Source organism: Juglans regia, chromosome 10 (genome assembly GCF_001411555.2).
Source record: "Juglans regia cultivar Chandler chromosome 10, Walnut 2.0, whole genome shotgun sequence".
NCBI lineage: Eukaryota > Viridiplantae > Streptophyta > Magnoliopsida > Fagales > Juglandaceae > Juglans > Juglans regia.
This window is the reverse complement of record NC_049910.1, coordinates 18,410,683-18,437,393: the sequence shown is the minus strand read 5'-3', so window position 1 is coordinate 18,437,393 and position 26,711 is coordinate 18,410,683. Positions and strand designations below refer to the sequence as shown.

General features: G+C 32.3%; 2 protein-coding genes across 3 annotated transcripts; both read right to left on the bottom strand.

Annotated features, from left to right (window-relative positions):
• Window positions 1–13,560: 13,560 nt before the first annotated feature.
• LOC109019070 lies at window positions 13,561–14,601 on the bottom strand. The gene is made up of 2 exons (XM_035695170.1): window positions 14,317–14,601; window positions 13,561–14,160 (listed from the first exon to the last, which is right to left on the bottom strand). Exons 1-2 carry the CDS (start codon window positions 14,599–14,601, stop codon window positions 13,561–13,563), a joined length of 885 nt encoding a protein of 294 aa, XP_035551063.1.
• A 7,831-nt stretch (window positions 14,602–22,432) lies between these two features.
• Window positions 22,433–26,070, bottom strand: LOC108985651 (probable pectinesterase/pectinesterase inhibitor 54). 2 transcript variants are annotated; one of them, XM_018958022.2, is made up of 4 exons: window positions 25,670–26,017; window positions 25,097–25,489; window positions 24,893–24,973; window positions 22,492–23,254 (listed from the first exon to the last, which is right to left on the bottom strand). In XM_018958022.2, exons 1-4 carry the CDS (start codon window positions 25,983–25,985, stop codon window positions 22,563–22,565), a joined length of 1,482 nt encoding a protein of 493 aa, XP_018813567.1. In that variant the 5' UTR covers window positions 25,986–26,017; the 3' UTR covers window positions 22,492–22,562. The 2 variants fall into 2 exon arrangements, with proteins under 2 accessions (XP_018813566.1, XP_018813567.1); XM_018958021.2 differs by having other exon boundaries at window positions 22,433–23,254; window positions 24,893–25,489; window positions 25,670–26,070.
• Window positions 26,071–26,711: the final 641 nt, after the last annotated feature.

The following is a 26,711-nucleotide window of genomic DNA, read 5'->3' as shown; positions in this document are numbered from 1 at the left end:
CACTTCGAGATTGAATTTCGGTAAAATATTTTTACTGTAGATTAATATGAATATTTAGGAATTTTTAGTGTGAAGTTTAAGATTCACTTTTTTGGAGTGAATAGTAACTTCGATAAGCGCACTAATTGCAGTGTTTCAAAATTACAGTGTGGAATGTCCAAATTAGATTAGAGAAGTTTTATTTTGACACTCGGTAAGATCTTAGCTACACTTAGTGAATAATTTTAGACACTTGGCACCATGAGGAACGTTTGTTGGATTTGAAGGAATCAAAGTGTGAGATCATGTCACTTAAGCAAAACTTTGTTTCATCTGCTCAACCAAATGGTGGCAGACCAAAAAAGGTTTCAATCCTAGTGAAACCCTAAATGGTGAGAATCCAATTGAAAGCCCAAAAGCTTGGTTGAAACCGAAACCCTAAACGGCTTCCCAAACCCTAAAGTTGGCCTTCAAACCCTTTCTAATCCGATTCTAGCATTATGTTTAATCACTTGATTAAATTACCTCCACATGCTATTAATCCTTCAATTTTGTGTTAGAACATCATTATCCAACCTTGTTAACCTTGAAAAATTGATTGGGCCAAGTGATATTAGATTTGGGATTGATAGCAACCCAAACCCTCTTTAAACCCCAAAATTTAGGCCCATTCGGTTTAGGCCCCCATTAAGGCCCATGAAATTGGTCACCATTAGCATTGCTTCATGGCTAAGTTTTGTACCCCCACTTGTCTGGGCTGATCTATACAAGAAGGGCCTAGAAGGTTCTTGAAATACAAAGGTAAAAGGCCACCTCACTCTTTCACTCTTACACTCTACCTTGAGAAAAGATCTTAGACTGATTTTTATGAGAAGAAAAGGCAAACACTCAACCTTTCCTTCAGTCATATCACTTCCCATAACTTGTGTAAGAGGCTCTTCAGTCCACTTCCCACAAAAAGAAACTCTCATTTACACTTTTCCTTCATAGAACACAAAAGACACTCTCAGACAGTTTTTCTCACCTCTTTTGAATGCCCGTTTCAATGCTCTTGTAAGTGTTTCCTCGCAACGTTTCCTTCATGAAAGTTGTTTCTTTTGGAGTCTAGTTTACGTGGATATCTTATTTGTTCCATTTGGAGATCACTGGATTGGTTAAAAGTTATTTAGACCCCATAAAGGTCATTCTGGGCGATAAACTGGAGAGTGTGTTATATTTTGGAGTTTTTGACCAAGCTAATAATTAGATCTTGGTCCGAAATTTTTATAGAGTACTGTTAACATGTGTATATGATTATTGGTTGAGGATTTGTTGCATGATTAAAAGTTTTGGTGAAATATTTTCTTAGATCTAGGAACTTAGAAACTGGAAGAGGAAAAACAGTTTCTGTTTTGAGAAAGTTTAAATCTTTTATGGTTTAATCTTATTCCAATGGCTTTGATATTTTTATTGGAAGATCCTAAGCATCTTATATACATGTTAGAATGTTATTTTGAAGATATTTGATGTTAGTTTCGAAGATATGAAATTTTATACATTGAGATATTTGGTTAGGCCAAAGTGATGATGTTCTTGGTTAAATTTATGTTTTGGGTGATGTTTAACTATGTGATCTTGAGTTTGAAGCTTGGATATGTTTTAGGATACATTTTTAAACCATGTGAGGCTTTGGTTTGAAGATCACATCTTTATAAGTCATGGATCAAGAGGTTGATCAAAACAAGTTGGAAATAAAATTATGTTTTGAACTTAGAAGAAAAACCAAAAAGCTCAAGTATAGTTTTAGTGATTTTGATGAATTTTGTTCATAATTCAAAAGATGATTATTCTTAGGAATATGTTATGAGTATAGTAGAAGAAAAAATTTTGGTTTAATTATGAGTTTTGAGATTTAAAAGAATTACAACAAAAGTCAAAGAAAATAGCCTTTGTAAGTTTCGGCTCTATAGAGTTTTAATGGTTGTGTTTAGTTTTAAATTTTCCTGAATTGATATTTGAGCTTAGGACAAAATTTACATAAGGTGTGTAAATTTTGGTGATTTTTGGAGTTAGGATGCAAAATCCTTAAGTTAGGGATAAAATGGTCATTTTCCCACATGTAGAGGGTAAAATGGTAATTTTACTCTAAGTTGATATTTTGCCATATTCCTAATTGTTAGTGATTAAGTTTTAATTTTTAGAAATCACTACTTTCAGTTTCTCGTGATTGCACTTGAGTTTTGTCTCAAAGCGCGAAGATCGAGGTAAGTTAGTTTTTAACTTACTATCAGTTTAATGTGTACGAGTGATAAGTAAGGGAACTAAAGTATATGCATGCATGTTATCATATGTGCCATGCCAAGTCATTACATATTTATCTGTTACACAGAATTTATTCTGTCATGAATTATTCTTCTGTTACACAAGATATTATGTCACGTATTGCTATACATTACAAGTATGTCATGTTAAGTATGCCATCTGTTACATGTATTTCATGTCACATAATATTCACTGTCACATGTTACGCTATGTTAAGAAATGTTGTCTGTTATATGGTATGCCATGTTACGAAATGTTACATGTTACAAGTATGCCATGTTATGAAATATTCTCTGTTACATTTTTGTCTCGAGGTATGTCATGTCTGTCATCTTAGTTCATGTCACGTTATGCTACGTCAAGACTTCTGTCTTTTATGTCACGTTCATGTTACATCACGTTACAAAATGTCATGTATGCCAGTTAAGTTATTCATGTCAATCTCAACCCTAAGCGCTAGGATGGAGTAATATCTTAGTGGAACTCCTTTGTTCATGCTGAAGTTTCTAAATAGGTGTGAAATTCCCTGGGTTGATGAAGTACAGTCAACAGGTTGCGAATGCGGCCTAATTAGCTGGTCACCAGAGCGCGCCAGGCACTAACGCCGATGGAACCACACATTCTGTTACGTGTGTCTACAGCAAGTATGGCACAAATAAATAAGTCATGGGACCACAACAACTGTGGAGCATACACTACATGAGACACAACAATTGTGACACGTAGAATACGTGGGGCCACAACAACTGTGGAGTACGTATTAACGCACTCACAGCTGGTATAGAAACCTGTGATGTGATGCGGTAATCGGTAGGGACACACGGCTCAAGGAGACCTGTGTAGCACCCATATGGTCACTTTAATGATTAAGTCTATTAAATAAGATTCCAAGTTCAAGTCATGTTTCACGTTATGTTATGTTCAAGTTTACGTTCACGCAATCATGGTAATCCCATGAGACAAGAATATGTTTCAAGTTCATGTTATGTTATATTCACGTTCACGTTATGTTCCAAGTTCACATTCATGTTATGTCATGCTCAGGTTCAAGTTCATGTTCAAATTATACATGTTCACATTCATGTTATGTTTCAAGTCCATGTTATGTTTCAAGTTCACGTTCATGCTATGTTTCAAGTCCATGTTATGTTTCAAGTCACGTTCATGCTAAGCTTCAGTTTCAATTTAAGTTATGCCAGTTATGTTATGTTGCATGTCAAGTTATACTATGATTACCTATGATTTTATTATGCATTTATACTTTTACTGCTATGCATGCATCCTTAACCTGTGTGGAAGTTTTCTGTTAACTTGCTGAGATTTGTAATCAAATCTCACTATGGTAGTCCCAACTACCATTCCCCCCGAATGGTAGATCTTATTACAGGATCTGAAGGAGAATCGAGAATCGACCAACTGGAAACGATCGACTAAGCGATGGTGTGACGTAGATGGTAGTACAATAGTTACCTCAGGTTGCTACTTGTATTTGTGGTGTTCAATCTCCAGCACTCTTTTGATCACAATCATATGGACTATTATTGTGATCTCAGTTGTTTAGTATGTCATTATGTATGAAGTATGTTTTAAGTATTTGGAATATTTCGGTTTGGTGCATAGTATTGCTGAAGAAAAAAATCATCTGCTGCGAATATTGCATAATGCTAGATGCATGTTAGGAATATTGCATCTTATATGTCATGAACGGGGGTAGGTAATCTTGTGTTGCATGTCTCGACGCTTCAAATGTCCGTCCAATCCCAAGCAGAATTTGGGGGCGTCACAAGGTGGTATCAGAGCAATACATCTCTAGGTTTAAATCCACAAGTCCTTAGGAAATGCACCAAATATTAGGCTTGAAATTTTAGTCTTCATTAGGCTTGAAATTTTAGTCTTCATTAGGCTTGAATCTCTTGAAGTATAAGAGATAGTATGTGGTTGTAACACGTGTATTCGTGTGATTTAGGAAGTGACATGACTCAAGGTAGGATACCTCAAAACCCTGAGGGAGTCACAAATTAATATAATCAGAATCCCCTGATGGATGGAGGATTCGCTGAATCTGTACATTTGCTGACTGACATGCTTAGACAATAGCAACATCAGCAAGCACATGTACCCAGACCCGAAGTCAGGGATTGTCTGTGTGAGAAGTTCTTGATCCATCGTTATCCAAACGTTTCTGGTGAAGAAGAACCACTAAAAGCCGAGAAATGGATTATGGATCTCGAAAGGACATACGAGATCTGTGGATGTACTGAGGACCAGAAGGTTCTATATGTTGTATACCTATTTTAAGGAGAAGCTGGAATATGGTGGGATACACAAAGGCAGTTTCTAGTTAGGGAACTAGGAAGTTTGGATGCATTGTCTTGGGAGAGATTTAAGGAAGAGTTGACAACAAATTCTTCCCTGATCCTGTCAAACAGCTAAAGGCGCAGGAGTTCGCAACTTTAACTCAAGGCAGTTTGACCGTAGAGCAATTTGCCGCTAAGTTTATGGTGTTAGGAAGGTTTGCACCACACTTGATTTCTACTCAAAGGATGCAGGCACAAAAGTTTCAAGTTGGACTTCAGTCATGGATCCGTAGCCAAGTAGCTTGCCTAAGAATAAAGAATTACCAAGAGTTAGTAAACGTGGCCGCGATAGTAGAGGCTAAGCAGAGAGGTCTAGCGATCCAGATCAATACCGAATGAAAGAGAACTTCATTGTATGCTATTGAAGAAAATCTAGAAATGAAGAAGATGTCTACTGGGTCAGATAAGGGAAAAGGCATCGAGACTGGAAGCTCAATACTGACCACGTACCCAATATGTGGGATGTCCGGAAAGAACCATGGAGGCAAGTGCAAACTTACCTTAGGACTCTGTTTCAGATGTGGCCAACTTGACCACTTGATCAGAAATTGTCCCAAAAGAGGCTAGAGAAATGGAACTGTTCCCATTGGAGATTCCAAACCAAAGCCATGACCTCCAGTACTAGCTTAGGCTGTGTTTGGGTAACAGAGATACCTCAACACTTTCCAAGTATTCTCGTACTTTTGAAAATACGTCACATGCCAAACAACTTAAAATACTCTCAATGGGACCCACAAACCCATTTCAATCTCTACTCATAACTATTCACAAACATTCTATAATACTTATCACTATTATATACACATAAAAAAATAAAATCACTATAATATTTATCACTATTAAATATAAAAAAAAAATCATTATAATATATAAATAAAAAAAATCACTATAATATATAAATAAACAATAAAATCACTATAATATATAAATAAAAAATAAAATCACTATAATATATAAATAAAAAATAAAATCACTATAATATATAAATAAAAAATATTTATCACTATTATATATAAATAAAAAATAAAATCACTATAATATTTATCACTAAAATATAAATAAAAAATCATTATAATATATAAATAATAAAAAATCACTATAATATATAAATAAAAAATATTTATCACTATAATATATAAATAAAAAATAAAATCACTATAATATATAAATAAAAAACAAAATCACTATAATATATAAATAAAAAATATTTATCACTATAATATATAAATAAAAAATAAAATCACTATAATATATAAATAAAAAATATTTATCACTATAATATATAAATAAAAAATAAAATCACTATAATATATAAATAAAAAATATTTAAATCTATTATATATAAATAAAAAATAAAATCGCTATAATATATAAATAAAAAATAAAATCACTATAATATATAAATAAAAAATAAAATCACTATAATATTTATCACTATTAAATATAAATAAAAAAATAAAATAATTATAATATATAAATAAAAAATAAAATCACTATAATATATAAATAAAAAATAAAATCACTATAATATATAAATAAAAAATCAAATCACTATAATATTTATCACTATTAAATATAAAAAAAATCATTATAATATATAAATAAATAAAAATCACTATAATATATAAATAAAAAATAAAATCGCTATAATATATAAATAAAAAATAAAATCTCTATAATATATAAATAAAAAATAAAATCACTATAATATTTATCACTATTAAATATAAATAAAAAATAAAATCATTATAATATATAAATAAAAAATAAAATCACTATAATATATAAATAAAAAATATTTATCACTATTATATATAAATAAAAAATAAAATCGCTATAATATATAAATAAAAAATAAAATCTCTATAATATATAAATAAAAAATAAAATCACTATAATATTTATCACTATTAAATATAAATAAAAAATAAGATCATTATAATATATAAATCAAAAATAAAATCACTATAATACTTATCTCTATTATATATAAATAAAAAATAAAATCACTAAAATATATAAATAAAAAATAAAATCACTATTATATATAAATAAAAAATAAACTACTATAATATTTATCACTATTATATATAAATTAAAAATAAAATCACTATAATATATAAATAAAAAATAACATTACTATAATATTTATAACTATTATATATATATAAATAAAATCATTATAATATTTATCACAATTATATATATATTAAAAATAAAATCATTATACTATTTATCATTATTATATATAAAAGTAAAATAAAATCACTACAATATTTATTAATATTAAAAAATCACTATAATAAAATCATTATAATATTTATTACTAAAAATAAAATCACTATTATATTTATGGGACCCACACATTTTTCAACTACCTACTCAAAAGTCAACAACTCAACATACTTCACACATCCAAACAACTCAAAATACTCTCAATGGGACCCACAAACTCACTCCAATCTCTACTCATAACTATTCACAAACACTCTCAACACTTCTAAACACTTTTCAACACCCAAACGTACCTTAAGTGTATCCAGGTACTTCTAGAGACGCAGATGCTGACGCCCCAGGAACTAAATGAGTTGGCATGGTCACTGGTATTTTTCTAAGACCTCTATATTGTTAAGCTTATTTAAGGTTGATTAGTTTGCAATTAATGATACTATTGCATTATTGATACTTTGGGTAAGTTAAATCATTGAGGTTTATAACTTGTACACAGTTTGATTCAAGCAAGGCCCTATTTTTAGTGATTGTGGTATTGCACGAGTGTTCAGTTCGTACTTTGAATTGTTACCAAGTGGTAAGAGTCACATTTCTCATTAGGAATATTTCTATTCATACCAGTGTAGATATGGAATACCTTTTAGTAGTACGAGGAAGGATATTCAAGGTTGATGAATTAGTATCCCAAATGTTTGGAGTTTGTTTTGATTCGAATGTTACAATGAAATTTGTGTTCGGAAGAGTACAATGTGTGGGAGAAGCTTTGGCTTTAGTAGGATTTACTTATGATAATAGTTTTATCCAATTGCGAATAAATGGTTTTTGGCGAAGCACCGTGTTTGTGGAAACCTAGATTGCCCTTATATTGGAGACATTTATATGGGAAGTAAAATCTTGTCTTAAGGATTTACGTGAACAGTAGGAACAAATTCTTTGTATTAAAGTCAAAATAAGAGGCAGCTCATGATGGATAGAAGAGCTATGTTAATCATAGGAGAGAAACTCTTGAGTTGAGATTAATAGCTGATCGTTTATCAATGTACCACGTAGGAGGAGGAACGATTCGTGGTGATTATGAAGGAGTAAGCTAGTCCTAGGCAGATATAATTCCTTGAGGAAATAGAGAATATGAATTCAGTTGTGTATGGATTAAATTCTTCCAAAATGAACTGCAAGAATACTTGAAGTTTTAGATTTAGAGAGTATGCTGGTACGACTTGACCTACCTTATGGAAAGATTCTAGTACAAATTGATATGATTTGACGGTGAGCTTTAAATACTGATTTGAAAATGTGTAAACATGAACTTAATTAAAAGCACTGAGAAGAATTAATATAGAATATTATTTAAACTAAACTTTAGTTTATAAAATAATATTTGTTCATCATTATAAAATGATGAAGTCTTGTTTAATATCTTTTAAATAATAAAACCATCTAATTAATTAGAGTTTTCAACATAATTTAAATCTCATAATATTTTAAATAACTAAAATCACATTGATAAAAATAAATTTCTACAATTATATTATTTTTGGAACTCTTCAGAAATAGCTACGTTTGGGTAGCAAAGATATCTCAACAATTTTCAAGTATTCTCGTATCGATGAAAATACTCACATGCCAAACACAGTGAACCATCTTCGTTCCAATGTCTTTCCACAATAATATTTTTCACTATTATATATAAAAAAAAATCATCATTAAAAAAAAATCAATCATTGATGGGACCCACACATTTTTCAATTATCTATCTAAAAGTCAATAACTCAACATATTTCATACATCCAAATAACTCAAAATACTCTCAATGGGACCAATAAACCCACTTCAATCTCTATTCATAACTATTCACAAACATTCTATAATATTTATCACTATTAAATATAAATAAAAAATAAAATCACTATAATATTTATCACTATTATATATAAATAAAATCACCATTAAAAAAATCAATCATTGATAAGACCCACACCTTTTTCAATTATTTATCCAAAAGTCAACAATTCAACATACTTCATACATCCAAACAACTTAAAATACTCTCAATGGGACCCTCAAACCCACTTCAATTTCTACTCATAACTATTTACAAACATTCTCATCACTTCTCAGATATTACTTAAAATCAGGCTTAGTCAATTAACACTAGGAACATCCCACTTAAAATACTCGTGGCTTTAAAACACTGAGTTAGTTTTAGAAATCACATAATATCTTTAAAAACACGCTATCGAGATTTGGCACACATAACGAGACTCACAGTCGTTGGAGAGAAGGGGCAGACTGTTACATCCTCTCCTCCTTGTAATAAATTCTATTCTCAGAATTTGCTTACATAAAAAATGAGTGGGGTGTTACATGATGTCCCACCTGTCCATCTCGACTTGTCCGTATTAAATGATCATTCAATTTAAGTAAGTGATGAAGAGTCATAAGAAGAAGAAGAAGAAGAAGAAGAATTCGGGAAGGTAGTGGATAAGGAGGACGAAGAAGAGGTTGATAATGATGACGAAGATGTTATTGAAGGAGATTCTAAAGCAAGCATGGAAAATACATCAGAAAATGAAGAATAAAAGTACTAAATATTTTATTCATAATAGGTGACTATAGAATATTATATTTTTCATAATTTCTTCTAATTAATTTTCTTTGATATAATTAATCATTTTCAAGGATGCTACCAAAACGATAACGAAGAAATGTGCCTCATTCGCTAAGTCCAAGTCTCGAACCCATTGAGGACTCCCCACCTGAGGAATCCACTCCTGAAGATCAAGTTAATATGCAGGAGAACAACAACCAGTCGACACCAACCAGTAAGGAAATGTCATTGATGATTAATTATATAATTAATAATTTTGTCTCAATAACTATATAACTATAATTATACTATTATCTATTAGTCGATACATCTGCTCATCGCGGTCGTGGCTATACACGTGGCATCTCTTTTGAGAAAAATAAAAGGCACGGAAAACTTAGGGTCACCATTCTTGATAATTCCTCTGGAGGAATGGATAATAGTGCAGCAGCTCTTTCCTCTTATATTGGCACAGTAGTCCAAGCTTATGCTCTATTTAATGTGTGATTATGGCGAGATATTCCAAATGAGATTAAGGAGCACATTCGGAGTCATGTGCTAGTGAGTTTACTTTGAGAGTACATTTTTTTCATCTAAATTAGTATATCATATTTTTTATGTAATTCACTTATTAGGATGAATTCAACCTCGACATTGGCCGTAGCGAGGATTTGAGAACTGTGAATGAGTTGATAGCTACACAATTCTGATGTCACAAGGGACGATGTCATTACCACTTCAAGAAGTTTAAGACGTTGGAAGATGTTGTGCAATCCCCTTTCTAGCAAATGAAGTTAGACGATTGGAGAAAGTGTTGTGATCTTTTTGCAACTCCAAATTATCAGGTATTATAGATTTATATCCTTTAATTATTTACATTTATATTTGTTCTATATATTATATGTATATATATTACAATTAACATTCTTAGTTAATTTTGTAACACTTAAGTTCTACAAATGCACAGAATAGATCCGCTCTGACTGTCTACCACCATGCCAGTTCAAAGTCATTCCACTGTCTTGTTGAAAAAATTGTAATTAAAAAATTAAAAAATTCATTTATTTTTCTGATATTCTTTTATTTAAGTACTAACATTATCTTTTTAAAATTGTTAATTTCGTTTTGTTAGAGATGTGATAATCCTGAAATATTTTTCCTCATTCATGTATATGATGCTGCTTACACTAATGAAAGTAGTGAGTCGATGAATCCTGCCGTTGCAGATAATTATGTAAGCTGTGTTAATTTTGTTAAATAAATTATGCAACATATGAATAATTTATTTTTTATTTGTATTTCTTTTAATACATTACTTATTGTGTGTTTTCCTTCAAATTGCAGGAAAAAATGATGGAGATGCAGTCAGTTTATGGGAATCATCTCCTAGTGACATAAACATATTCACGCAAGTGGTCTGGCCTAAGTCTAGTATGGCAAGAGGTTTGGGACGATCTTTCAAGCATTATGGTTCATCCTCCTCAACCTCATCGACTTTACAAATTAATAATCTTACCAAAGATTTAGAAGCTACACGGTGCGAGAATGAGTATATGAAGTCAAGATAGTAAGAATTAGAATCTCTGTTAGAGAAACAATCTCATTTAGAGATGCGTTTGCAGAACCAACAGAGAGACCAAGAGGAAAGAAAACGCAGTTAAGTCCAAGAGCAAGTGTAGCAAGAGATGATGGTATAAATGGAATATGTTATGTCATTGCAACAGAATCGCGGTGGGCAAGGAAAGAAGAAGAAATGAATTTTATCAATATATATAACTTTTAATATTTAATTTTGAAACTTTATAAGACATTATTAGTTGTTAAAGAATAGTATGTAATATGATACAATTGGTATGTTTTTTAATTTTATGAAGTTAGTATTTTTTTCATTTGTACGTTTGAATGTAAATAAAAAAAGTTTGAACATTGGTTCACATTCGAACCAACTTTCGAACATAATTACACAAAATTATAACATAACGTTCAAACGTACGACTCAACCTTCGAACAAACCTCCAAACGTACCCCTTGCGTTCGAATGCTTCTTCGTTAACATTTGAACTAACGTCTGAATGTTATACACGTTACGTTCAAACATTGGTTTCTTAACGTTCGAACAAAAATTTGAACATTTATTGCAGTTAACGTTCGAACGTAAATATAATACGTTCGAACTACAATCAACGAACATCAACTTCTGTCATTCGAATGCGAATTGGTCAGGTTGACGTTTGAACGTTCAATTGGACATCTGAACGTTACTTTCTGTGACAGATCTCAACCATCACAAAAAAGAGAATGTTTAAATGTTACACCAAATGGAACACTTCCAACTGTCACTAAAAATATTTTTAGTGATAATTCAAGAGTAAACCATCACCAATTATTTTCTGTGACACACATTAGATGATGGTCATGGTGAGGGTTTCAAACCATCACCAAATGTCTTTAGTAACATTTTGGTTATTTGTTGTGACAGTTTCCGCTGTCACAAAAGACAAATTGTGTTATAGTGGTTTTAGTACTCGTTTGAATGAAAATTTAGTTAGCAATGACATTTTTCGTCCCTAAATAATCCGTTCTAACGTAATATTGAATATTTGAAAGGTAAATGATGACTATTGTCAATATGGTAGGACCCCGTGCTTTGTGGCCTCTGGCCAAGTCACTAGCCATGCCAGCCAGGGTACTGCCCAGGTCATTCCTGGGCCATGTCAGCCACATGTCAATAGCCTTGCCAGCAATGCTTGCCATGCCCATGGCCCATGCCATGGGCCGACCTAACCCAACCATGGGCTCATGCATACCATGGGTCAAGTTGGCCCATGCCAACTATGTTATTGCTTATTGTTTACTTTAATTTAATTATTTATTTTCCAAGAGACCTATTGGGGATTTCCAAATTGTAATATTTATAAATAGGACCATTAGTCTTTGCATTGGGATCTTTTGAAAAATTCCCTAGAGGAGGACTATTTTGTTTTGGAGATCAATAATCAGTGCTAGTTACTTGGGCTTTTTGGGTGCAATTCATGAATCTCAAAGAGAGGATCACACCTTGCAATTCGTGAATATGTGTGATTCATTTATCTTGTTCTTGTAACTTGGTGCAATTCGTGAATCCAAGTTGTTGTTATCCTTATTTTTATCAAGTTATCAATTCATGAGGTGTACTTCAACTATTGTGCAATTCGTGAATTATTAGTTGATTTGTTACCTTTTGTTCATTCAAGTTCTTAAGTATTTTACTTTGTTCTTGAGTGTTCATCATTTGTGCAATCCGTGCAAGGATGCTGCTTGCCGTGAGAGAGGAAGGGGTCGCGGGTATGATGTACAGAGCCTCTATATATAGACCTACGGAAACCCTAGTGAAGAAGAAGAAGAGACGTACGAGTTTGGAGTTGAGAGGCGTACGTGCATGGCTAATAAAAGGAATTTTTCGGTAGTTAGGAGTTTTATCGTGAAGAGGAAAAATAAGAGTAGGAATAGTGTTGGACTCTAACGCACGTGCTTGGAATAAAAGCTAAAAAAATAAAATAAAATAATAATAATGGAGACTTAACTCTAGGTTAAAAAAAATCATCTGATAATTCGCTTTAACTTATTAAGAGAATTTTATCTGTAATTTATTCCTAAATATAAAATCGGGTCGTTACAATCTTCCCTCCTTATAAAAATTCCGTCCTCGGAATTTGCTAGACCTCAACAACCAACGTACTTATTTTCCACATTCTTTCGTTGTCTTTATTCTAAGTCCTTGATCAATTTGTCAAGCCTATTATTCTCAGACTTTTTAATCCATCAAAGATTTATGCTTAAATCTCACTTATTGATCTTCAAAATTGTAAACGTTGATAACGGGTTCGATTATAAGCCTAAAGTAACAATTCCGCAAAAAGTATTTAAAATTCTCCTCATGCAATAATAATCTCAAATAAACCATAACCTGAGATTCTCCAAAGTTCAGATCCTAACTCCTATAATTCATGCTAAGATAGGATTTCGTTACCTCTAGCACCTGTAATATTTCCAGTAGTCATCATGAATACCACAACTTAACATAGCTAATACTCCAACAATAATCAATATTTCAAATTGAGAAAATCAGTTACCTGTATTCTCATTGGCGGGCACATTGGTGTCACGCAACTGTGCCAAGGAGAAAACTCGAGCTGGTGCCATATTCTCCTGTCCATCTCTTGTAGCTTGAGTAGTAGTTATGTTCTTCCCAGGACAGTCTCGAAGATAATGTCCTTCCTTCCCACACTTGAAACATGCTCCGGTTCCCATTAAACATTTCTCTCCATGCCTCTTACTACACTTCCCACACATGGGGAGCCATCCTGTCTCACCCTGTCGTGGTCGTTGTCCATTATCCTGGAAAGGCCTCTTATCCCTATGTGATGCTAGTTGGAGTTGTTGCTGCTGTTGTCGCTTCCTTTGATTATTGAAATCGATACTTTCTTGAATGTCTTCTTCAGCAATGGTAGCACGGGTGACTAGTTCCGTGAAACTCCGAATCCTGAGAGTACGTACACACTCCCTAATCCTGCGATTCAGACCGCGCTCAAACTTTTCAGCTTTCTTTTCCTCATCTGGAATTAAGTAACTGGCAAAACGGGAAAGCTCCATGAATGTCGTAGCATACTGTGCTACCGTCATTGATCCTTGAGTAAGGTCCATAAATTGGCGAGCTCTCGACTCCTGAAGAGTTCGTGGGAAAAAGTGATCCAGAAAGATTCTCTTGAAATGCTCCCAAGAAATGGGGACTGCTTCCCCTAATTCCAACTAAACCAAAGCCCGAGTCGACTTCCACCATTTGTTTGCCATGTCAGTCAAATGATAAGTGGCATATTTCACCTTCTGATCATCCGTGCAGTAGAGCACTTTGAAAATCTGCTCCATACGTTCAATCCAGCTTTCCGCATCTAAGGAATTCAATCTGCCATCGAAAGTAGGTAGGTGCTGGTGGGAGAACTGTTCTAATGTGCATCCTACTTGTGTGGTTCTACCTACCACCATATCACCATTGACCATCCTTTGAAAGAAACGTGTCGCTACAGCAGCGAGTACTTCTGAATTATCATCTTGTACGGTATTGTTCTCAAAGGTGGATACGCGTGGTCTTCTTCCACGAGGTGCCATTCTAACATGCATGTTTTAACAATGTCAATCAAAATGCATTCAATTACTAAAAGAAAATCTATAACATACTTACTGCAGAGCAGAACTTGCCTTGGGAGACCTTGGCCTAGACATTTCTTTCCTTCATTTTCTTATTTCCAAACATTCCCTATATATATATATATATTTTTTTTTTAAATTCAATGCAAAAGTTTTTCTCTCTCTATTTTGAAAAGTCTACAGAATCTTTCGACCTGGGCTTTGATACCAATTGTAACACCCCATTCCCGAAAAGACATTTTAGAATTTTTGAGGAACCAGTGTGCTACTACTAAACTTAAGTATAAAATTTTTTTCTTTTTAACAATGCGCCAGATACGAAAGAATTTCATAAAATAACAAATTTCAATAAATACTAAAAATCTAAAATGAACTCTGCGGAAGCATTTATTAAAAATACAGAAGTCTTATGTGCTTATTAAAATAGTTTATTTAAATTTAAACCATAGAAATAGTCATAGCAAAATCTGTCTAGGCCTCAGCCTTGCCTCCCGGAGTCAAGTCCTGTCCTGCAGTCTCATCTTCATAAATGTCATCACCTGTGGGGGTTTAAAAATATGAAAACAAATTAAAATGAGTCGAATACTCAATAAGCAACACATCATACAGTAAATATAATAAACATAAGGTTTCTTGAAAAGCGTGCATATTCATAAATACATTCATAAATAACATGAGCATAAACATTAACTTATCTTTCACTTATCATAGACCGTTACCCACTGTTGGCCCCCGTGAGTTAGGGTTAGCGAATCTAAATAGATTCCGATTCTGCTCGTGGTCGCGGGTTGTGGAATCCATACATAAGGAAGACAATACTGGGTACCGATTCTGCATGACTTGGCAATGCAATATGCCCATAACATAGGTACCGTTTTCATATCATAACATAGGCTGTTACATATCTTATCAAATCATACTTGCATACTTGTCATTTCATAGATTTCAAACGAAATCACATACGTACTTGTCATATCATATCATATATTTCAAATGAAATCACATTATTTCATAAATGTCGTGATACATGTTTCATCGCATAAAATCATGATTTTCCTAAAATACTTTAATGTATAAATCTTTACATAAAACCATGCATTTCATAAATAATTTTATGAAATGACTCTCACATAAAATCATGCATTTCGTAAATAATTTCATGAAATCACTCTCACATAAAATCATGCAGTTCATAAATAATTCTATGAAATAACTCACAAAAAAATCATACATTTGATACAAAATTTTATGAATAATCTCTCACATAAAATCATGTATGATTTCCCATAATTATTTTAATGCATAAATTATCACATAAGATCATCAATATTCATAAACTTTCATATCAAATCATGGATTTTCATAAATATATCATGATTGGGTACGTAAAGAGAAGCTTCCAAAGAAGGGCATACATGCAAAATGTTTTTATAAAAGACATGCCATTTACTGTACATACGTGTAAGGGTATGATCATGCTACTTATCTCGTAGCGCTTAGTCCAATATTTCTAGGACGCGATTGATTACCTATAAAATACACATAACTGGCGTAAATTTCTAACTTAACATGTATTTCGTGATCAAAACTTGACTTTCCAATTTAACCTATATTTCCATAAATCTTGATCCTTCATAATTCTAAAATCACATTGACTCTATGCTATTGACATCAATTCTGTATAATTTTATCTGTCGAGCTTAAAATACAACTCTATCACTATGACACAAATCTAATTAATCTCAAGCCCAGCCCACAACTAAGCCAAATCTAATTTAAAAATACAAGTCCAATAAAACATCATTATAAATTTGTAAAGGTCAAAACCAAGCCCATAAAACAAAACTACAAGAGCCCAATCAAAAGAATCACACGTATGCACAAGGCCCAGGGCCCAAAGCCCATCAAAACTTACGGGTTCCTTCAGAACCCGAAACGTTGCTATACGGAAAAGAAAAGAACAAGAGAGTTTGAGAGAGAGAGATGGGTCTGCGATGGAGGAGCTCACCGAGGGAGGAAGAAGGCCACTGCGACGGCGGTTCTGGCGACAAGGGTTACGGCGGCGCAACTAGTGACTCCACTGAGTATGGTGGTGCGATGCAGTGAGAGAAAGAGAGAGTTTAGAGAGAGAGAATTCTGCTAAACTGAAAACAACCGAGAGAGAGTGGAGGCTAGTGACGGTCGTGGGCTTACCGGAAGGGAGTGGGCTCGACGGGACTAGGACGGCATGCAGTTTCTGTCACCGTGGGTGGTGCTCTGATGTCCCTTGAAGTGGTGTCGGCGTCGTCTGGCAAGGAGGTCGCCACGGAGGGCTACGGTTTCCTCTGTTTTCAGTTGCTTGAAACAGGGGCTTGCCGTATGGGTTTGTTCGCGGTTTACGGTGGACTAGGGCGGATCTAGGTGGTTCTTCGCGGTGCTGTGGCTGAGGGAGGAGACGTGGAGGAGCTTCCTACTGCACGGGTGCAAGCAAGGGCTAGACTTGTTACAGCAACGTGAAGGTTCCTTCAGACTGGTTCTGTACAACGGGCTGGCGGTTTACTTCATGCATTGATCGTGCATGGATGCTGCTTGCCGTGAGAGAGGAAGGGGTCGCGGGTCTGATGTACAACTCTATATATAGACCTACGGAAACCCTAGTGAAGAAGAAGAAGAGACGTACGGGTTTGGAGTTGAGAGAGATACGTGCATGGCTGATAAAAGGAATTTTCGGTAATTAGGAGTTTTATCGTGAAGAGGAAAAATAAGAGTAGGAATAGTGTTGGACTCTAACGCACGTGCTTGGAATAAAAGCTAAAAAAATAAAATAAAATAATAATAATGGAGACTTAACTCTAGGTTAAAAAAAATCATCTGATAATTCGCTTTAACTTATTAAAAGAATTTTATCTGTAATTTATTCCTAAATATAAGATCGGGTCATTACAAAAATAGATATAATAAATCATATAAAATTATATTAATTTATAAAATTATTTTGTATAACCCATGTAAGCACTGAAAAACAAAACCTTGGAAAAGAGAAGTAAAAAAAAAGTGACAATGCAGTAAAGACGAACTTTCTAATTTCTATATGGGGTGATACCTTTACCACGCTATACTACCGGTCTACTACTGATTTATTTTTTTTAATTTTTTCCTCTGTAAGTCAGGACTTCATAAACCCATTTCATCCTGCTCACTGCTCAGATCACACTGCCAAAGATTTGACTGAGGCTCAGTGAAAAATGTCAGCTTCTAACCCAAAAAAAATATGAAATTCCTTCATATCAATATTCAAAGGAAAATGGTAGTCCACGAGTTTACTTTCTCATTTTCATCGTTCATCAATTTAATTTTAAATTTTAATTTATTTACGTTTTATTAAATTATTAAAGAAGTGAATTCTAATATATTAATATATTTTTTTATTTTTTAAAAATATTTAAAAACATGAAAAAATAAAAATAAAATAAAATGTGAAATTTATACTAGTAGACATGCCCAATCATATATTAGAAATGTGAAATTTATATTAGAAAAAGGATAATGCTAATCCCTCGCTACCGCTTGCATTTTTTTTTTTTTTTTTACTTTAGTATTAAGAATGTGTTTTTTTAAAGATGTTGTGATTTTAATATATATATATATATAAAAGTATTAAAAAAATACATGTAAAAAAATATAAAAAAAATATACCAAAATAACTTGCGGAAATTATGGATTGCTATAGTGCTATCCTAAATTTAAGAAAAATGATATTCTTATCATTGGTTCTTATAGTTCGATATTATTGTTAGAATTTTTTATTTTTATTTTTATTTAATTATTAAGAAAATATTTTTTAATAATATTGTGATTTTTTTATTTTTTTTAAAAGATATTTAAAAATGTAAAAAAAACATGTAAAGAAAAAAAGACTAATTATACTTAACTGTGGACGTAGCAAAGAGAAAAAAAAAAGTTTAAATCTATTTATTTATGTCAAATCTTATCGAAAATGTGTGGACAGAATAAATGATAAAACTGTTTTAAAAAAATAAACGATAGCACAGTGTATCATTTTCCGTTGGTGGCCAGGCCGATCCAGTGAGGTGACGTTTCGTCTCTCGCTTCATTCAGTGCAGAGAATTTCGTGATCAGAAACAAAGTTTTAACGGAAATTGCATGAAAAAGGCAAAACGCCCTGATCTTTTTACTACTGGTGCTTCTTTACGAGACTGATCGATGAGACTGATTACCGTCCATCCGACAAGTAAATTAATTATCTTTCTTTGTCATCATTATTATTACTCCGGGCAGTTGGATGCAATCTTAAGTGCTTCCAAAAGTAATAAGGAAAAAACTATTCTGCCCTACTCAAAGCTTTTTGAGAACTTGACGGAGACATGCAGCGTTCACAATAAACCAATAACCGATTAGTGCTCCTAAAAAGTGGTTTGAGAGATACAGGAATTGTGCATGACTCGCTGAATGAGAGGTCCTTGTCCTTCTAGACTGGTCGACTACGACTCTAGGGAATATTATTGCTAAAGCATAGCTGGTCTTTGGTGCGCAACAGGCCACAATGTGTAATCTGATATATTCATTATATATATATATATATATATATATATATGCTGATCACCTGTAATATTTTTTTTGGGTTATTTGTATGAATAAATTCAGTGTTAATCAACACATATACATGCAAATAATCTTGGTATTGTATGTCTAAGGTCTTGCATGCATTAAGAAGATGTTTGAAAAATGAGATAAGATGATGAATTTATAAACAGTAGTATTAAAATTATTTTTGTATAATAGTGAAATAATTTGAGTTAAGATGTTTTATTAAGTTTTGAAAAAAGAATTAAAAAAATAGATAAAAATATTATAAAGTTAAAAAAATTATTTTTGTTTTGAAATTTGAAAAATTTTGAATTATTTTTTGTGTTTTGTTTAAAAATTTGAGAAAATCGTAATGATTAAATGAAAAAGTTAAAGATTTAAAATAAAAAATATTTATATTTGAGTGATATTTAGAAAAAAATAACATGATAAATTTTGAGATGAGATGAACCCATCTCTATTCCCGGCTGACAACTCTTAAGATGAGATCCCTCCTATTATAAGTTATTTATCTAATATATTTTTATGGGTCGTGGGTAAAGGCCAGTACTACTCACAAAAAGATGTATCTCTTCGTGATGTTCTATATGCATCTCTCGATGAAAGAGTGCTAATCATGTTATAATTCATGAGCAGTGATTGAGTGACAATTTCTTTTACAATTTGAGTAATATTAGATATAATTGTGGATTGTGCAAGTGTTATGTACCACTTTTAAAAAAGAATGAGATCTACTATTAAAAAATTAAATTTTTTTACTTGAATTTCATAATACTTACTTTTTTCAAAAGGAGTACACAACATTTAATTGCAAAGAGAGTGCAAATATCATAGTAACAATTAAGCACGAGTACACTCTATGACTGCAAATATCATTTCTCTTTATTTTTTATAAAAATATCCTTTATTTGTAATAGAGTTATAAATAGTGTAAAATATTATTGCGTCTTTATTATTTTTTTATTAGAATTAATATAGATAAATTAAGCTGGGGTCTCTAGCCTAATAACAGATATAGTAACAATTAAGCATGTGTATTCCATCTATGAGCTGGGCACATATGAAGATATAGAGGCTAGAATATATTTTTCTAGTTGATACGATATTGACTGGTTTATACTCATGATTTCTTACTTAGCTATCTATCTATCTATATATATGATAGATAGATATATATCTATCTATATATATATGATAGATAGATAAATATATTTAGATAAACATAACTAAAGGCCTTTTCGGTATTTTTAGGTATGCACTATATACTTTTAGGCTTTTCACTACGCAATATTCATGTTCAAAACATATTCATAAATTATTTATTAATATTTTACTATTATGCACAGATAATCTGAGGTATTATGAACATCCTAACTGAGTCTATCTCGTTTGATTATACAAATGAGATAAGATGAAATAAAAGTTAAAAATTAAATAAAATATTATTAGAATATGATTTTTTATTTTGAAATCTAAAAAAAATTGAATTATTTATTATATTTTATGTGTAGATTTATAAAAAATTTATATAATTAAATGAGATGAGATAATTTTATCTGTATAATCAAACTAGGCTTAATAGTGATACATCAACCATATTTCTTGATGGCGACTCTAACAATGGGGAAGGAGCCGGGAGGGAGGTTTGGACTTGTTGAAGAAGAAAAAAAAAAAAACAATACATGTGCGTGCCCGTGGAGCTGGCCAGCATGAGGTTTGGCTTGGGATTAATAAGAGGTTCCAAAATTCTACTAATTCAAACTGAAGATCATGAACTTTATGGCTAATGGACCCCACATGATTAACTTCCGACTTGAACACGTTAATGATCAGTACCATATATATTAATATAATTATTAACAGCTTTTGGATATTAATAGACTTATCTATAACTGCGTCCGTCAATTGTCAAGCCTACCGACACTCAAATTAATTAAAATCCCCCACCGACAACGTAATTTGAATTTATATGGTCCACTTAATTTCTTGCAAAACCAGATTTATACAAACTTTCAATTACATACTGTCATGTATACACACACGCACACTGCATGCATGTGTGGATCAATGAGCAATGAAAAATCATTAGATTTTATATATAATTTTGTTATTTATAAACTTCACACATCACATTTTATTTTTATTTTTATTTTTATTTTTTTTTTTGAAATAATTAAATTCTTTTATTCATCATTCCTATATTACACATTTAATAAGAAAAAAAAAGTACTGTGTAATATATGAAGATTATGAATAAAATTTTTCTTTATAAATTATAGAAGACTACTATATCTATAAAAGAATTACATAAAAATGATCTTATAAATTGATATGGTTTCATTCAATTTGTTAGATTTATTTTATAATAAAAATAATTTTAAAATTTGACGAATTATATAAAGATATATCAATTTATATAATTATTTTTATATAATTATTTTGTAGGCCGAATATTTTTTTAAGAAAAATGTTATTCTTATCATTCATTTCTACTGCTTTATTCTACCATTGTGGTTTTTTAATTTTTTTTTAATTTTTTTTATTTAGTGATTAAAAAAATATTTTTTAATAATATTATGATTTTTTTATTTTTTTAAAATATTTAAAAATATTAAAAAATACGTATAAAAAATTAAAAATAAAATTTTTTTGAGCTGTGGACGTAGCAGCTCTCTTTTTCTAAATTATACGTCGGCTGCGTACGATAATGATTCATTCATTATATAACTTGCGATGATTAACTATTACCAGTACTGATGAATAGCTATAGTTAATCCATTTAACTTTTGTAATAATTAATGGTGTCATGTCCGGGCTGGGGACAACGTCGTACTTTCTCGGTCGTCGCTATCACAAGTCCTAGTTAATACATAATATATATTTTGTTAGAAAGTAACTACTAATTACTGTTTAGCCTGTGATTATCAACCCAAGATTTACGCATTCTAGGAAATCATGTATATATGTTGGTATCAGGACCTCATGATCTGGATCTGGATCTGTGAAGTAGTAGAGTAGAGTTCATTGACTCCCGATAATTGTACAGAATCATAGTCGATCGGATGTTATCAATAATATATACATGAGTTGCATTAAAATTTCAAATTATATAATATGAAATTAAACTATAATACAAACACAAAATCATCGTAATATTTTATAAAATAGATTTAACGAATCATATAAAATCACAATAATTTATAAATTTATTTTTATTAAATTTATTTATGTCTATAACACTTTTATTTCTTTTATTTTCGGCACTCTAAAATTAGGACATAAATTAACCTACCTAGAAGACCATAACAATCCAAATATCCTTTCATTTCAAACCACTACAGGCCGGAGATGAACGTTACTCCAGTGGGAGGCAGCCATGATGTACCATCAATGAAGTTAGCGACGGTGAACTCAACAGCTTTTTCAGCTCCAATAGCATGAAATCCAGGCCACTGTACTCTCTTGGAAAGTCTTGCCCCGGGCCCTACGTTGGAGTATTCTGCAAAATAAAGTGTCCTGAGAGAGGAGCTCGAAGCTCCAGGCCACTCAATCCAACCTCTGGATGCGATACAATCATCAATGGTAGATTCCATTATCACTGATCTAGAGTACTGCTTCCAGGGCCTTCCTAGATACGAATTGTAGGAATATTTAACCGGATAAAAATCCGAGCTCGCCCTGATATTACACTTGTGAATGGAGAAGCCAGTGTCTTGTCCAGGGTCGTTCCTTCCATTGGCAAGGATCACATTATAACCGCTGTGTGGTCTGCGTAGTATCAAATTGCAGCTTTGAAAAACAGCTGCAGCGTTTCCAAAGATGAAGTCTACGGTGCCGTATATATCACATTCCCTGTAGAATTGACGGAGGGCAAGCGCATAGAGGCTGTCTTGGTAGCCTGAAATAGTACACCTGAAGAGAACTGAATGATCCGAAGCAATACTCAGAGCCACGGCTTGTTGTCCTTGAGGACCTGCCGTATTTTGGAAACCAATATCGCGAGCAATGAATCCATCACCTGTGATTGCTGTGGGCCAGATTGTTAACAAGTCAGCGTCATTAGCGCACATACTCTCGCAGCTACGTGAATAATCAGGAACAAATTCCTTTTTTTTTTGGATTTAAGATATTTAAGTGAAATAGATATATTTAAAGTAATGTTAAGTACAGTTGTAGAGTGTGTAAATATTGTATATTTTAAAAAAGAGTTAGGTCTACTATTAAAAAAATAATTTTTTTTTATTTGAATCTCGTATTTATTTATTTTTTTTTAAAAGATTATGTAGCGCTTGACACTCCACGACTGCAAATATAATTTCTCATTTATATGAGTTTTATATCATTTATTGTTGATTTAGGCCTAGTGAGAAATCTTTCAAACTCATCTCATCTCATTCCATCTCATCTCAATATCAAAACATATAATAAAAAAAAAAATTTTCAATTTTAAATTTTCAAACTTTTTCATTTAACCATTATATTCATTCAACTTTATCAACCTTCCAAGTAAAACATAAAAGAAAATTCAACTTTCTAAAACAAAATAATATTAAGACATTATATTACAATAATATTTTAATTTTATAATACTTTTTTATAACTTTTTATTTTTCATTTACAAAATTTCATAAAATATATTAACTTAAATCATTTTATAACTATTCACAAATTATTTCACTATTATTCAGAGATCATTTCATTTTATCTAACTATCTAAACGAGATCTTAATATTATTTGAAATATTTATACCAACAATAATAAAATTTATATGGTTCATTTGATATATCTATGCTTAAACTTTGAGCGGGTGTTTTACTTGTTAATAAAGTCTCCTAATGCATTCAGAGAAAAAAGTCTCCTACTGAATTTGTAGGATATCTAATTAAACGACTTATCAGTTTTCATTTCCTAAGTTTTTAGAGTGAGTGGTGGGGATTGTCGTAGAACAAATAGCAGTTTAATTTAGTCATATTATAGTTAAAGAAAATGCTAGTGAACTGTAGCATCGTACAAATTACTTTGCAGTGGGTTGTTTATCTATCTCAATCACGTGATCTGTGACTTCGGCTTCAAAAAGTGTTTTTCCTTTTTTTTTTTGTTTTCATTTTTCCTGTTTATGAAGTCCTATCCTAAATTAGGATAATGCTGGAGCTCCCGCTGGGGGCTCCGCTGGGAGCTCCCGCTGAGCTCTAGTGTATTTTATCATGTATATTTTTTAATATTTTTTTATATAGATATTTTTAATAATTTTAAATATTTTTAAAAAATAAAAAAATTTATAATATTATTAAATAATACTTGCTTAATCACGAAGTAAAATATAAAATATTTTTTTATAATTTTTTATTTTACTTTATGATTAAGGAAGTATTTTTTAATAATTTTTTTTAACTTCTTAATTAAGAAAGTGTTTTTAATGATGTTCTAAATTTATTTTATTTTTTAAAAATTATTAAAAAAAATTATATAAAAACAATTTTAAAAAAAACACATATAATATATGCTACAGTCCCAGCAGGAGCTCCTAACAGGAGCCCCCAGCGGGAGCTGTAGCACGATCCTTTAAATTATGATGCATATATACCTACAAGGATAGACGCAATGAAACAAGCTAGAAAGCTAGAGAGAGAGAGAGAGAGAGCGAGAGAGAGAGAGAGAGCTGACTGAAAGTAGCAGTGGCTGGCAAGGAAGTGTGTTTGGCGACACTATCGTCACCAACTACAATAGTGGAATATCTGCCATCTCCTATCAAAGTAATGCCATCTTTGTTAGTGCGAATCTTTTCCCTGTAAACTCCTGACTTCACATAAATCACGAACCGTTTCCCAGAAGCAGCCTCGATAGCTTTGGAGATAGTTTCGTAGTTACCTGATCCATCTTTTGCAACTACTGCGTTCGCCTTTATGGGGGTTGCCTGAAGTAGCTTTCTATCTCGGGCATAGACCCACTTGGGAAAAGTAGCTTGATCTTGACCAAGAGGGCGAGTTTTGTTGTTCCTTGACTTCCCTGTGATCCGGTTAACAAGAGCTAAGGGATTACTCACCAATTGAGATAGATAATCCATCTTCTTTGATAGCTGAACAATGAACTCTTCGGAGACACTGAGGCTGTCGGCTGTGTCTTTACAAGCTTGTTGGAAAGTCAAGGCAGCACTTAGCCATGTTTGGATGTCACGCTTGTTTTTCTTTGGAGATTGTTTGAGAGCTAGCAGGGACTGGTCCAGCCGCCTGAGAGACATTTTCGTTAGCTCTTGACAATAGCCTGCAAGTACAGTATAAACCGTGGGTTATTTATGGGGAAAAAAAGGGCACACCAAAAGGGACACAATTAAACAAATGTGGAGTACTGTTGTTTTATGGGTCTATTTCTTGTTTCCACAACTGTTTTTAAGCAGCTCATGTATGAGAGAAAACATTTTCTATTAACAACAGAATATATAACCTGCGACAGAATCAGCGGTTTTGGCATCTTGGGCTCCAAATTGGGAGCTGAATTTGGCGAAGTCGGAATGAGTCAGCTTCGCTTCAGATAGGGCATGGCCAAGAAGAGTGGAAATAAAGTCAATAGGCTGATTTCCCGAGTCCAATCCGACCAAGATTTCAACACATAGGCCAGGATATCTGGTAAAGGCGCACTCCTCATGGACATGCTTTTGATAACTATCCATGGCAGGGAATGACAAGCTGACAGAGGCCCCTACTAGTGCAGATCTGATCAATAACCAAAGGACAAGAAACCCTAGCGCTCCCCTTCCCATTTCAAAGAATCCACTCAATCAGCAAACAACTTATTTAACGAGAGAAAGTTTAACTGATTCCTTAAGGAATCCCACAACTAGAAATAGAGGTTGCTACGACCTTAAGGTCCGGTTTGGTTGCACAATACATGTGTACCATAAAGTAGTTTTTTCTATTTAAACATATTATATTTTATCTCTAAATTTTAAAAACATCCACTTAAATAAATAATAGTGAATAGTGAGTGAATAATGCATAAACAGAACATAAACAGTGAACAGTGTGTAAACAATACATAAACAGTGCATTTTTTGGCTCTAATATGCAATATGACCCACACATTTTTCAAATCTCAAAAATTAAAACTATCTCTTCTCATATCATTATCCAAACATACATTTTTTTTTTTACAAACTATTTTATTTCATCTTAAGTAAAAAATTATATTATTATTTAAAATATCTCATCTCATATGTACTGTGTAACCAAACCGGACTTTATAGTCTAGGAAGCTATACTTGGGGCGTCGTTAAGGGCAAAAGAAACGTTAATAGAAACGTTAATGTCCATAGAAATATTTTGAATAACATTAAACTGAATAAGAAATGATTCGCTTAATTATAAGATTTACGCGATGTTTTGGTGGTACATTTTCTTCAGCCACGACAAAACATGGTGCATGAAAAGTGTGTCATGTGCATTAATCTCTTGGTCAAGTCTTGCACATGTCTAAATCCTTTCAGGTG